The sequence below is a fragment of the Camellia sinensis genome, chromosome 9 (genome assembly GCF_055761805.1).
Source record: "Camellia sinensis isolate YWXY chromosome 9, ASM5576180v1, whole genome shotgun sequence".
NCBI lineage: Eukaryota > Viridiplantae > Streptophyta > Magnoliopsida > Ericales > Theaceae > Camellia > Camellia sinensis.
The window spans coordinates 107,666,979-107,681,384 of record NC_138969.1 but is presented as its reverse complement, the minus strand read 5'-3'; the positions used below and the strand labels follow the sequence as shown (position 1 = coordinate 107,681,384).

At 42.8% G+C, this 14,406-nt stretch overlaps 1 protein-coding gene across 1 annotated transcript; it reads left to right on the top strand.

The window, feature by feature from the left end:
* Positions 1-2,989: 2,989 nt before the first annotated feature.
* Positions 2,990-8,285, top strand: LOC145799673 (uncharacterized). The gene is made up of 2 exons (XM_082889283.1): positions 2,990-3,050; positions 7,891-8,285. The coding sequence occupies exons 1-2, from the start codon at positions 2,990-2,992 to the stop codon at positions 8,283-8,285; spliced, it is 456 nt and encodes a 151-aa protein (XP_082745409.1).
* The last annotated feature ends 6,121 nt before the right edge of the window (positions 8,286-14,406 follow it).

Genomic DNA, 14,406 nt, shown 5'->3' with positions numbered 1-14,406 from the left:
TGTGGGTTATTACAGTCTACCCTCCTTAAAGAAGTTTGGTCCCCAAACTTCACTTACCTTGTTCCCAAAATGACTCCGGCTGTCAAGTTCTCATCTCTGCTTTTCCCCTCTAGCCTTTATCTTCGGACAATCCTTAATACGGTGACCTCTCTCTCCGCATCCGAAACATGCTCCAGTCGCCCGAAGACAAACCCCAAAATGTAGCTTCCCACAACTCGCACATGTCGGCCTGGTGCCACCTTCCTGATTCGCGTTGTTGGGACTATCCTCCTCTGTCCTCTCCTCAGCATCATTCGGGTCTACCTCTTCTTCGCGATTGTCGTAGGTCTGCCTCTTCCTCTGACTCTTCCCTAAACTTTGACTTCTGTTCAGGTTGGCTTCTGCAAGGATGGCTTTATCTAATACTCCAGCATACGTCGGCATGTCGAGTAAATTAACCTGATCTTGTATCGGCCCTCGAAGTCCACTCTCAAACTTCCTAGCTTTCATGTATTCGTTGTCGACCATGCGAGGTGCATACCTTGCCAACTCAGTGAACGCACGATCATACTCTGCCACTGTTTTGCTACCCTGTGTCAACATCTGGAATTCTGTAGTCTTGCGATCTCGGACACTGAGTGGAAAGTGCTTGTCATAGAACAGCTCCAAAAATCTGGCCCAAGTCAAGTCTAGGTTGCCTCCTCGAATCATCATCCACCATCTACGGGCGTCGTCTTCCAATGTGAATGCTGCTAGTGACACCTTCTGAGCGTCGGTGCTGGGAAAAACCTCGAACAACTTCTCCATTTCAAGAATCCATGCTTCTTCTTTCATCGGCTCTATACCTCCGTGGAACTTCGGCGGTTTCATCTTCTTGAATTATCTGATCAGGGTCAATGTGTCATCTCCGTACAAAGCTGGCTGCGGAGGCACTTGTGGTACTGGCGGTGGTGGAACTGCATGTCGGCCATCTGTCTGCTCGGCCTGTGTGGAGGTGGTACCAGTGTTCTGCTGCCTTGCTTGCCTTAACTCATCGGCCAAACTTTCAACCAATCTTTCTAATCTGTCTATCCTGTCCTCGGAATGATCTCGGCCAACTGGAGGTCTACCCCTTCTCATGATGACTAGAGATATGCAAAATGTGACTCTTAAACAAAATGAGCAAGTAAACATGCATGCAAGTAATAAATGATCATGTCGAGATGATGCACACCTTGTCAAGTAGCAAGCAACATGATGCAATCTTAACATCATTCTAAGGGACATCCTATGCTCTTTAGGACTCAAAGTGTGTGAATAACGTACTATAAGGAACGCGTACTCTGATACCATTCTGTCACGACCCCAAACTGCCCCTAGTAGTTTGGTGCCATGATGGCCAGTAATCCGTAATTACCGAAGGCCAACTTCAAAGATTCACACACAATCAGAGTATATATATAGGGGGCTCACAAATGCAGAAGCAATAATTCAAAATACAAGTGGTCCATAAGAGCAGTGCATAAGTCAAATGAAATGGCATACATCTTTACATAGCTTTAAAACTTGAATACATAAAGAAATGAGGTACAAAAATACATATTACATCTTAACAAAAGGGCTTCTCAAGCCGACATGTTCAAATACAAAAGCTTCAAGATTGCCGACATCCTCACTGCCGACATAACATGCATACAAAACACACATCTCGGCGTAGCCGACTTCTTGCTTGTTACCTACATATATACATAGGGAGGGTGAGCTTGGATACTCAGTGAATGGTACAAGTAATAAAGGGGTTAAACGAATGATTCCCGAGGTCTTTCAAAACAGTACATAATATAACTTTGTCAAAACCATACTTATCATAGCTTGTACAAAACATGAGATAAATCTAGTTCATCAAACTTGATCTTACAAACTTACTTAACATACTTAACATGCGTCAAATCTTATAACATAACCTCGGCATAACCTTCCAGCACGAGGGACTTGTGTTACTTAGGCCCGTAGCTCGCTTTAACACTATGAGACTTGTGTTACTTAGGCCCGTAGCCTGCTTTAACACAGTAGTCTTTCCAAGAAAGGACCGTATCCTTTTATACTTAGTGCTGTGAAAGTTTAGAGTCCTCTAGCACAAGGGACTATCCGAGAAGGTCATAAAAACAAAGCTTACTTGATAACTTGCCATTCAAAACGAAGCTTATACTTGATACATAAAATAGGGATATCATTCATGCTTAACAAATACTTTTATCAAAACAAGGCAAAGCTTTATCAAAACCTTATAACATAACTTTATTAGAAATACCACTCACATTAGTGTAGACACCCCATTTTTGACCGCCCTCAAGACTTGGACATCACCGTTTGAACACTCGGTGATTATCCATGTTTGTGTTCGTTTGGAGTTCCCGGAGGTCTCGGCTACGTGCCCTGCCTCAGGATCTCCGAACTCGATTGTTCAGTGTCTGGTTTTGCACCAAACACTTGCATTTTTCCTTGGAGGGGCAGGGAATGCCTTGTGAGGCATCCCCACACACCACCGGCCGCAGCCACACGCCACCGGCTGATTTTTGCTGCCATCGGCAATGTATATTGCCGGTCGGCACTATTTGTTGCCGGTCAGCACTCCCTTTTGCCAAAATGGCATCTTTGGCCGGCCGACTACTATGCATCTGCTTTTGCAGATATTTTATCACAGCTGTCTTGCATTTGGCTCCCCTCCATACACGTGTATGGAGGGATCTCTCTCTTTAGAAGCTTGTCTTGTAAGCTTTACAAGACAAAAGGCTCTATAAGAGAGAGTCTTCTGTCTTGGCTTTAGGGTTAGACACTTGAGACACTTTAGACATTTTTAGACAGCCATTTTAGGGTTTTAAGTTCTAGGGTTAGGATCCATACATATCCTATCTCTATATCTCCCTCTTGTGTGTGTTTAATTGTGTTTGTGTCTTACTATTGCACACAAACACATAGTGTTTCACCTTCCCTTAGTTTCTGAGGTTCCAAGAGGTTGTTCTTGAGGTTCATGAGTGGTTTCAAGCTTGGAGGAGCTGTTGGAGCTTCATCTTTGAAGAAAGTCAACAAGGGTAAGAAACTAGTCCATTTATTCCCCATTTTTGCATTGTATTTTTACCTGTCTTAAAATCATTTTTGAGCTTGGTGTATAATACAAAAAAGTTTTTTTTTTTAGCCCTCTTGATTGTTTATTAAGAGTATTTTGTGGTTTGGAGGTGTTTGACCCCTCTTAGGCCTTGAAAGGCCCCATTTTGAGCCATTTTGAGTGAGTTTCGAGACTTTGGTGTTTGGGCCTCTTCACCACTGAAATCTTGAGGGATTTCAGTGGTGGGGATGGTGCCTTGAAGTCTCCAAAAGGGGAGGGCCACCCCCTCTCCTTGTTGTCATTGAAAGGGACCCTTTTTGGCCTCTTGAGGGAGCATCATGTTAGAGTGTGTATTGATCATGTCTTGGCTGTTTTCCATGCTTATTAGGCCATGATATAACCTTGTTGTGTGTTGGTTTTGGTATACCATGCATGCTTAGCATATCTACCTTGTAATGCCTTGTTATTGCCTTAATATGCCTTAGGTTGCTAGCCTTTGCTCTAGCATGTTTTAGGTCTAATTTTGTGAAGCTTGTGTGCTTACTTTGCCATGCTAGAGGTCTGTCCATAGTTGTTTGGGTCGGCCATGGCATGCATTATATGCCCCCTTTGCATTTTGGCTTGTTGGCCTCAAGTGTATGAGTTTGTAGCATGCACTACTTGCTTTATTCTAATGATTTGGCATCATTTATAGCATAATTTCAGACCTTATAGCGTGCTTGTATGCTTGCTTTGGATACCTCTTTGAAGCTTTGGAAGCTTGACTTGCATGCCCCATGTTTTGGCCTTTGTGCGTACTTTTGATTTTGAGCCATTTAGATACCATCTAGGTGTCCCTTGGGTGTTGTTTAGGTCTGCACTAGACCTATTTTAAGCCCTCTTAGCCTTGTAAGGCTTGGTTAATTTAGTCTTGGTTTAAGCCTCCTGGCTTGCCTTGGGTTTTTGGTTTCGTTTGCATGCCTTGTTTGTCTTGTTTAATTGGCTTAATACCCTTTATAACATGATTTTCAATGCTTACCTTGCATGCCATTAGTCCATGTTATGCCTCTTTCAAGTGTGCTTGAGAATTGCCTTTTTATGCTTAAGTGTTGGTCCTTGTGTGCATGCATGTTTGCATGTCATTTAGCCCTCATTTTATAGCACTATGGCTACTGTTTTGGGCCTATTTAGAGCTGCCGAAATCATGTATAAGTCCACCTTTTCATCAGTTTGCATTGCCTCATGTTTGCTTGTATGCTTGCATAAGTGTCTTGCCATGCCATGTTGCATCCTTAGCTTGCATGCCTAGGCTGCATTGCATCTTGCATGCATGCCTTGTTCCTTGACTTGGTGATAGGAATTGGGCCTTGGTTTGTTCGTTTGGTTTGCATTTCATTTGACATGAAAGTTGCACACTTGATTCTTTGGGCCGTCACGCATCGAAATGCGTGATTGGCGGTCCGAGAATCGAGACACATGCCCTTTTGAGTCACAAACATGATAGGGGGCATGATTGGTGACATTGCTTGAATTGTATTGCCATGCAAGTTCTGTCCTCTGCTACTGTGAGTTGCAGGTTCTGCAGGCATTCTTTGCCGACCGGCAGTATACATTGCTGACCGGCAATTATCCTTCTGCCGATAGCTTCATAGATGGCCGGTGACCACATACCACTGCCGGTGGTAATCCTACTCAGCCGATGGCATTCCCCAGTATCTAGAGAGGCACCCTTGAGATTTTGGCTGTCTTCAGAGAGGCAGAGCAGGGAAAACAGAGGCAGACTATGCATGGCGGTGCACTTCCGAGCAGGACCGAGCATGCATTGCATCGAGCTCTCCTCCCGAGGCGATTTATCTGTTTTTCCTAGCTTAGTTAGTTTGTTAATTAATTAGGCAATTTGTAATAATTAATTAGCTCGCGAGTTAGTTAATTTGTAATATTTATTTGGTCCCTCCGGGCGAGGGCAAATCTGTAATAAGTGTGTGTGAGTGGTGTGTATGTCTTCCAATCTCCACTTCTTTCTTCCCTTTTATTTACCTGCTTTGATGGTTAGTAATAGGACATGTTTAAATTAGCATACCTTATGCTACGCATGCGTGCATCCATACATTTGTTTCGCATGCACCGGGCTCGGTACATCACGCTAACTGCATTTATATTTCAATTCCAAATTGAATACGTGCATTAATTGGTTGCATTTCACATGCCATGCTTAGGTTAGCCGAGCCTACTCTAATTGCATTTTGCATGCGTTGCATTAGCCACTCTAACATGAACTAGGATCACGCATGTTTGCTAACTAGTTTATTGTTTTGGCACAGAGTACTATGTAAGTATTTTCCTTCTTTAGCATACCGCATGCGTGCGAGTGTTGCCATGACAGTATGCCTGCCATGCGGCTAAATGCTTACGTGATATAATTATTTGGATGCCTGTGGGTGAAGGTTGGATTGTTTGAGTTGGAAAAACTCGTTGAAATCCGTGTTTTAGCCTACTTGCGAGTAGCAAACTCCAAAGCGCTTTTCAAAACAAACGAATATGCAATGCTTGTTTCCAAATTAGGCAATCTAGTCTATACTTGTTTGCTGCACGCATAACATAGTAATTCTAGGCTAATAACTGGAATAAGAACACATAACGTTTTCAAAAACGAATATCATGGTTAGTAGAGGCCGATCTTCGGATCGGGCGAGAGGGGGTGCTCATAGCTGACCTTCCCCAATCGTACCCTAGCTCCCGAGCCAAGACAACTCCGGTGATGACGGACATGTGGCCTTCGGCACCGAGTCAGGGTTTCCTAAATTCCCCTACAAAAAATATTTAGGTGGCGACTCTGTATCTGGCAAAGCAGTCCATGTTTGGCACTTCTTTTCAAAATCTGTTTTTCTCAAAACGATTTGCCAGAGTTGGACTCTTTGGTTTAAGATTAAGAACCGTGACACAAATCGAGTCGGAGCTGTAGTGACCCCCAAAACGAATGGAACGGGAGCTCACCCTCGCGGGGCATTCGGGGACGTCTACAATTAGTTCTTGGGACGTCAGGGTCAAGGCAAAGGTCCAAGTCCTACAAACGCATAACAAAGCATACTGAATGCACTTCTCGAAACAGGTCTCACATGCATGCGATGATCTCGGAAAAACATGCTGGAAGTCAAAACACTGTTTTACATGTCAGAAAGACATGCTGGGTACCAACCAGGTCTTTGCCGAGGTCCCACACCTCCTGGCCGAGGTGTGGCTACCTAGGCTTCGGCATGCGGCTGCACGCCGAGGTGAGCACAAGGCAAACTAAGGTGTAAGTGATCATGCAAAGGTAGGCCAAGGTGAGATACGATACTTGGCCTAAGTGCGAGGTCTAGGTGAGAGTGATCTCGGCGACTACACTTCGAGAAGTGAGGTCTAGAGATCTGGGCTTCCACCCATGAAGAACAGGAAGAACATGAACATGAAGATCATGAAGAACATGAATGCCAAAATCATAACTTCTTTATTTACAAAATCTGGGATTTCATGCTATGAGTTCGAAAACATGGACCTGGGTACCCATACTTGAAAATCATGCGAAAACAAACACAAAAACATGGATCTAGGCATGAGCCTTCGGATCAAAACATGACTTTCCTTGAAAAACACATGAATGTCATTTTCTCTTTCTAAAACCGAACTTTGAAGCAATGCATGGCTTACAAATCATATTCAATCATGAGATGCAAAAACATGAACATAAAGAACAACATGAGCAGATCAAGAATCTAACCATAGAACACGGATCTAACGGTTCGATCTCTAGGGATCAAGCTTGGAAATCCACTCTCTCTCAAGAACTCTTCTTCCTCTCCTAGAGCTTCTCTCTCCTCTTCAAAACAAGTATACAACAAAATGATGGGTTCTCTCTCTCTATCGGCTGACTTAACTCTCAGCTCGGACACGTGGCCACGGCTGGTTGGTTCACTTCAAAAAGGTGATAGATTGACAAGACAATGCAATGACAAAGCGTATATAACAAGCTACTCGGAATGGCACTCCGGCAAGGGGTGACATCGGCTAACAACAAGGCTTCGGCAACTAAGGTGACAATGACCTCGGCTAGGAAGGACAACACTTGACTAAGCTGTGCCACACCTTAGCCTAGATGTGCCACACCTCGGTCTAGGTCATACCACTCCAGGACAAGATCACTCAGGTGCAAAGGTAACATCTCGGCCTAAATAATACACATCTCGGCCTTGGTGATTCATACTTCGGCTTAGATAATGACATCCCGGTCGATATGTCAAAGCAAAGGTGGAGGTCAAATGAAGGAGTTCCAAGATACTTCTAGACTGAAGATGACCTCGGCTTGGAATGATCTAGGCGTAACGTAACCTAGGCTTGGCATAACTTCGGCTAAACATAACTTAGACTTGGGTACCAAGGGAGGAACAAAGCAAGCACACAACACTTAGACAATTCAGATAGGCAACAAAATAAGGCATGGACCTTACTTAGGCAAAACAAGTCACAAACATACAAATGCAAGCTTAAAGAGTCGTAATCATACAAATGCTCATGAACATGACTAAGATATAAATGTGGGTTATTACATTACGCTAATCACAATGGCGCAATCAATTTCGGGTTTCGTGGCCGATAAGGCCTTCAAATTAATTTCCAAAGCAGATAATCAAACAGATATTCTTACAGTGAACAGATAGAAATTTAAAACCACATATTTTCACATAATGGCACACAAAATCATATTAAACACATAATCACATTCATGTTAAGGACCAATTAACATATTACGAAACAGGGATAGCACACTAATATTATTAGTAGGACTGCTGAATATTATTTTTGGTTGTTAGATAAAGTTGTTGATGAAATTGGAGAACAATACGTTGTTCAAGTGGTAACTGATAATGAACCTGCATTGAAAGCTGCCGGTAAAATGTTAATGAGAAAAAGGAAACATTTATATTGGACAGCTTGTTCAGCACATTGTATCGATCTCATGGTAAAAGACATAGGCAATAAGAAAAGTGTAGCAAAGGTGATTGAAGATGGTAAAACCATCACTAATTTCATTTATAATAGTGGATGGGTGTTGGATTTAATGAGAAAATTCACTGGAGATAGAGAATTGATTCGACCTGCCATCACTCGATTTGCTACAAATTGTATTGCCATTGAGAGTATTGTTAGATATAAACAACAATTGAGAGCTATGTTTAATAGTGATGAGTGGAAGAATTCTGGATGAGGGAAGGCAAAGACAGGGCAGCCTTACAATGTGAAAAAAATTATTTTGGGAAAGGAGTTTTGGCAGAAAGCAACAGAGCTTTGTAAAGTTCATGAGCCCTTAGTCAGAGTATTGAAGTTGGTTGATAGGGATGAGAAGCCAACAATGGGTTTCATATATGAAGCTATAGATAGAGAAAAGTTGGCAATTAAAAGAGATTGTCGCTACTACACTGACTATTGGAAAATTATTGATACTCGATGGTCTTTTCAATTGCATCAAGATTTGCATGCGGCTGGTATGTGTTACAATTTCAATTATAAAATGTATATTTATTTACAATTATTCATTGTCTTCTTATTTTTGAAGGATATTTTTTAAATCCTCAATTCCAATATGGTGTTACCTCATCCAATGAAATGATAAGAGAAGTGATGGATGGACTTAAAAAAGTCACTACCAGAATGGAGCCTAATATGGATGCTCAAGTGAAAGCAACAAATCAAGTACGTACCAATTATTTAAATTTTAATAGTAATAATCTATTTTTACAAATGTTACTTGTAATGATTGTCCAAATTGTAGTTGTTGCTGTTTCGAGATAAACAGGAAACTTTTGGCACTTCTTTAGCACAAAGAGCATGGAAACAATCAAATTCAGGTTTTATTTTCAAAATTACAAATTTATAATATATAAATACTTAAATAATTTTCTATCATATTTTGACTTATGTCTAGTTTAATGTAATTCTGTGCAGCTGAGTGGTGGATTATTCATGGTAGTTGTGCTCCTGAACTTCAAAAAATAGCTGTGAAAGTATTAAGTCAAACCACCACATCATCTCACTGTGAACGTAATTGGAGTACTTTTAGTCTCATCCATACGAAGACGAGGAATAGATTGAAATATAAGAAAATTCAAAGATTAGTCTTCATCACCTACAACATGAGATTAAAATTGAGACATGTTAAAAGAAGCAGCCAAGAGGAGATTGATAGGAGTTTTAATCCTATTAACTTGGATTACATATTTGAAGAAGATGATCCAATAAGTCCATGGATAGAAGAAAGGGAAAATCATTTACTAGATGGTGTAGATAATTCTGAATGGCTAGATTTGGTCTCAGATGGTGGTGGTGGTGGTGGCGACGATAGCAATGGCGATGGCAGCGATGGAAACGATGGTGGTGGCACCTATAGATATTAAGCTCGACGCACTTCTCAAAGCTCAACTCCTACTCCAACTCAAAATGATAATAGTGGTGGTTTGACACCATCTGATGGAGGAGGTGATGATGGTGATGGTGAAGGCACTTCTCACGGTGACGGTAGTGGTGGTGGCGGCGGCGACAATGGTGGTAATGGCGGTGATGGTACTAGTTTTGGTGCAGGAAGTGAAGATTTTGTTGGAGGATTTGGATTATGTGATGTTGGGGAACATTATGATATTGGAGAACCTGTTGCACCTTTACCCCAACTACCTAGGAGGTTTCATGGTAGTGATACACATAGGGATGAAAGAAGAATAAGAAATAGAGAACAACAGCTTGATTCATCTGATAGTGGTCATAGTTATCCATATCACCCTCACCCATCCTATAGCAGTGATAGCCAGAGTTATCCTTACCCACCTCAACAAAATTATCCTTGGCCCCCTCAACAACATGGTCCTCTAGGATACGATTCGCCAAATTATTAACAAACTCAAGAAGAGTATGTTGATCCTTTTCAGCCAAGGTATCCATTTTCTTTTCCAATGCACGAAACAGAAAGGGATGACATGATGAGCACATTTACTTATGTATTTCCTACTAAATGGGATGAAGGTAGTAGCAATCAAGCTCAACAATCTGATTCCCAAGATGCACCAAGTCACTCATTTTGGCGGGGTGAAGGTAGCAGCAACAATCAAGCTCAACAATCTGAATCTCAAGATGCACCACGTCACTCATTTTGGTGGTGACATTATGTAATTTTAGTAGTAAAATTATGTAAAACGTACTCTCTGTTATTTGTGATTTATGCTATGATGTTATATACTTTGTCAAGTTCTTCCATTATGGATGTATACTTTTTTAAAACTATTTGAGTTAAAATGTACATATGCTTCCACAAGTATAATAATTAAAAATAATTTTATACATATAAGTCCAATAAAAGAAATTTTTGCCACAAGTGTAATATGGATTTATAACATATAAAGTCATTAATTATTGAAATAAAATGTAAAAAAATTCATTTTCTAGTGATTTAAAAATATGAAATATATTGGATCATACTTAAAAATTATGAAAAATTTATCAAAATTTATTTTAAAACCCAAAAAATATGATTATAAAAAAAATATGCGTATCGGTAAGTTTTTTGCAAATTGTGCGAAAAATAAAAAAATTCACAGTTCCGGTAACCGCAACCGTTACGCTGCGGCCTTTACACCCCGCAACCACAACCGCGCCACCGCTACCGTTACGGCGACCGCAACCGCTTTTCAGAACCTTGGTTGCATTTTATATTTTGGTTGTTGGTTGGTTCATTGCTCGATTAACCATTTTGTTTTAATCAAGTGCTCTTGGCCATTTCAATTCCTTGTCTATTTTATGTATATATGGTGCTCATGATACAAAAATGACAACACTCTTTTCATGAAAACTACGAGGTTTTATTTCGATCATGGTTTTTTTTACAAAAGAGGAGTACAAGTTTGAAAGCAAAATAGAACTTCCTAAAGCTATACATGTGCTAATGCTACCAAACAAAAAGAAACTACGCAAAAATACAAATATATCAGCGCCAGTCATCTCAGGCTCGAAAGGCCCTCTTCGTTCTCTACCTGGGTGGGGACTTGGAGCTGTCTCTATTAGTGCCACTGTCTAAATCAAATGCCGAGCTGAAATTGGAATCATCGTCGCTCTCTGCCTCAGAGCCTAACTCAGCATCGCCTCTGCTCTCAGATCTCGAGCCACCGTCATCTCCACTCTCAGAGGACTCAGACTGCGGACTCACTACCTCCTCGGAGTCACTGGTCTCAGCATTGTCACCACTCAACACTAGCTCCAAGGAGCTCCTTTGGCCTCAACCACGATGCTCCTCTCGGTTACGTGCTAGGGTCCATCTCTCCCCCCCCTCTCTGTTACTGAAGGAAGTGGTGATGGTACAGGTGCAGTCACCACCGCTGGTGCTCTCGGTGCTGCCGGAATCTGAAGAGATATAGTATTAGCATATTAGATACAATGTGATACATACCGGAGGTGCATCGCGAGCTCTGATGTATCTATGCCCAGTCTCCACTGGCTCGATCAGAATCTGGTAGGTCGTCCCGGTCGGCCTCCAGCATGTCAGCATGGTCGGGATCTCTAGCCAATCGGTAACCTATCCAGCGGGAGGAGCCCCTCCAGTCTTGGCCCTCGTCGCTAGAATCCTACCTGCCATGGGGGCACCTGTTGCTCTGCCTGCATAAGCACCCATCAAGGGAGGCATGAGATATGTCTGGATGAATGTTGAGTAGTCTCCCTCCCCAAGGAAGTAGTTACGTCCAAGCACCCTGTGAACTAGATGATCTCCTGGAAGGAGAGGCTCTCTGTAGTCCTTGTAGATGCTGGGGGAAGCATGGGAACTATTGGTTCAAGCAAACCCATAGTCTGGCGCATGAATCGCTCGCCCAGAAACCAGACTCGACAAACTAGGCCTTCCAACACAAGCCGAAAGCGAGGGGGCCCCCAAGCTCCAGCGTACTGGTTCCGAACTCCAGCCAGCATCGTCGCCCAAGGATGCCAGGTGATCTGCAAACAGGGAATATACAGATTGTTAGTCTTCATCAGTTGCTGATAAAGTGAAGATAACTGTGAGTTTTGGGTTACCTCATTTGCAGTCACTATGTCAAAGTACTAGCGGAAGAATATGAAGGTCTCCCAGGTCCTACGCAAGCATCTGTCATCATACCAATGAGAGTACGGCACAACGAGGGGAATCTCCTCCGTTGGCTCCGAAGCAAGGGTCGGGAAATATGCATATACCCAGAGCTGCAAGGAAAAGGCAACAGTGAGTATACAATGTATAGATACAGAAAATGCAGAATGTAGAATGCAAAAAGCAAAATGTATAGTACAGTGTATACAAAGTACAGATATAGAGAATGCAAAGTGCAGAATACAGACATATAGTGCATAGACACAGAGAATGCAAAATGTGCGATGCAGAAAGCACAATGTATAGATGTAAAGAATGCAGTATACAATGCACAGAAAGTGCAAAGTGAAAAGCATAGAAATAGAAGATGGAAAATGTAAAGCAGAAATGTAAAGCACACCTCCCAGGCTCGCCAATAGCCTCTAACCGTGTCTTCCCTCCTGCGGGATGTCAAGCTCATATAGCCATATAGTGTGGCGAGGCTAGCTCCTCCCCAGTCATAGAGCCAGACCTGAGGTAGGGTCACCAGGCGCTCAGTAGATATAGTCCTACGGTGTTCCACCTGTTTACAAACAAGGTAGTACCGAAGAGGAACATTAAAAAGCCCCGGGCATAATGCTCAGTCTCCTCTAGGGTCTGTGGCTCTCTCCCGCGAAAGTGCTCAGCGAACCAGCTGTATCGAACCATGGCCGGTTTGAAAAGAGGTGGGCATGGAGAAATCATATGGAGTCATCATCATCTCCTTGGCAGTGGAGAAGTAGAATGAGTTAGTGGTATCCCACCACCGCTCCACCAGTGTGCCAAGAAGTGGTCGACTCGCAATGTGGCGTGATAGGCCAGTGTAGAACAGGCCAAAGCTAGCCTCATCGATGATGTCGCGTACACCACTAGGGAGCTCCAGATACCAGTCCCTCGCTGTCGTGGCTCTATAGCCCCTGATGGAGCGAAAGTCGTCCTGTGATCAGAACAGTGATATACAGTGATATGAGAACAAGCAGATGAAAGGCAGTGTGAGAAATACAGTGCAAGTGTGTGATTAAGGCAAGAAATGCAGCAAGAGGCAAAAAATGCAGTGTAACCATACAGTTGAAGCAAGGAATACAGTTAAAGCAAGAAATGCAATGTAAAGTGAAGAAAGCATGAGAATACAACGTGTACCTCAATGGCGCCATGGGACAAATGGGAGTCTGGCTCCCGCAGCAAGAGGTCCTCTCGCGCGCGTCACACAAACTCTCTAAAGTGCCTAATACCCCCGGGTGGCAGTACATATATCTGGGGATGGCATGTCGTTAGATCGAAGGGGCGTACTCCCAACAATAGTATCTCGGGCTCAGACTCAGGAGCGAAATCCGCCTCCATCTCTGCCAGAGGTAATAACTGGGGTGGAATCTTGAGGGGAGCTCTGTCATGGGGTAGATCGTCTGCCATCTGGAAAGAAGATGAGAAAGTGGGTGAAAAATGAAGGAAAACGGAGGAAAAAGAGCAAACTTGGAAAAAGTCAACCCTAGGAGAGAGAAAATGGAAGGAAAAGTCAAAGTCCGAGAAAAGGCATAAAACCCAAGAGAAACTCATGGGGAACAAGCCTCAAGTGGTGAAACTCCAAAAAAAAGCGTCGAAATCAAATTTCAATAAGTTCAAAACGGAGGAAACAAAGAGGGTTTAGCGAATAAACTTCGCGTGGGGCGTTGGAAAACACATAGAAAGCACAAATCTAGAGAGGAAAATACCTAGAGAGAGAGAGAGGGAGGAATTTCGGATGTGGAGTTGTGCGGAAATGAGGCCCCAAGCTCTATACTTAAAGACCTGCGGCAAAATGTCCAAAAAGCCCTCAATTTGCCACGGGTGGCCGGCAGGCCACCATTGGTGGCCAGCAGTCCACTTTTGTGGCCAACAACAGTAAGTCAAGGCCGGCAACCCTCTCCAGTGGCCAACAAGTGGCTGGTGGCCCTCTCTGGTGTCATGGTGTTGTTTTTTGCCTCTGTTTCCTAAGTGGTATATGAGAGGTTCTTAGTTTGGAAGCTTACAACCGCGTTCTGGCGCGTGACTCTGTCCCATTTGCCGTTGTGAACGAAGTGTATCTTTTTGTTGTTTCTAAGTCTCTGATAGGTCAATCGAAGGTTGCCTCACGTATTGTTTTTGCTTAGTTTAAATCGAAATAGCATCTTTGTCATCTTTCTTTCCTCATGTACATATGTTGCACGTGCGCCTTGCATCTTTTTTTTTTTGAATTGTGCGT

Bases quoted from the DNA above. Each gene is read 5' to 3' on its own strand.
- LOC145799673 (XM_082889283.1), top strand. From the start codon at position 2,990: ATGAGTGGTTTCAAGCTTGGAGGAGCTGTTGGAGCTTCATCTTTGAAG. The intron at 3,051-7,890 runs GTAAGAAACTAG...TTTGGTTGTTAG, and splicing joins TTTGAAGAAAGTCAACAAGG to ATAAAGTTGTTGATGAAATT.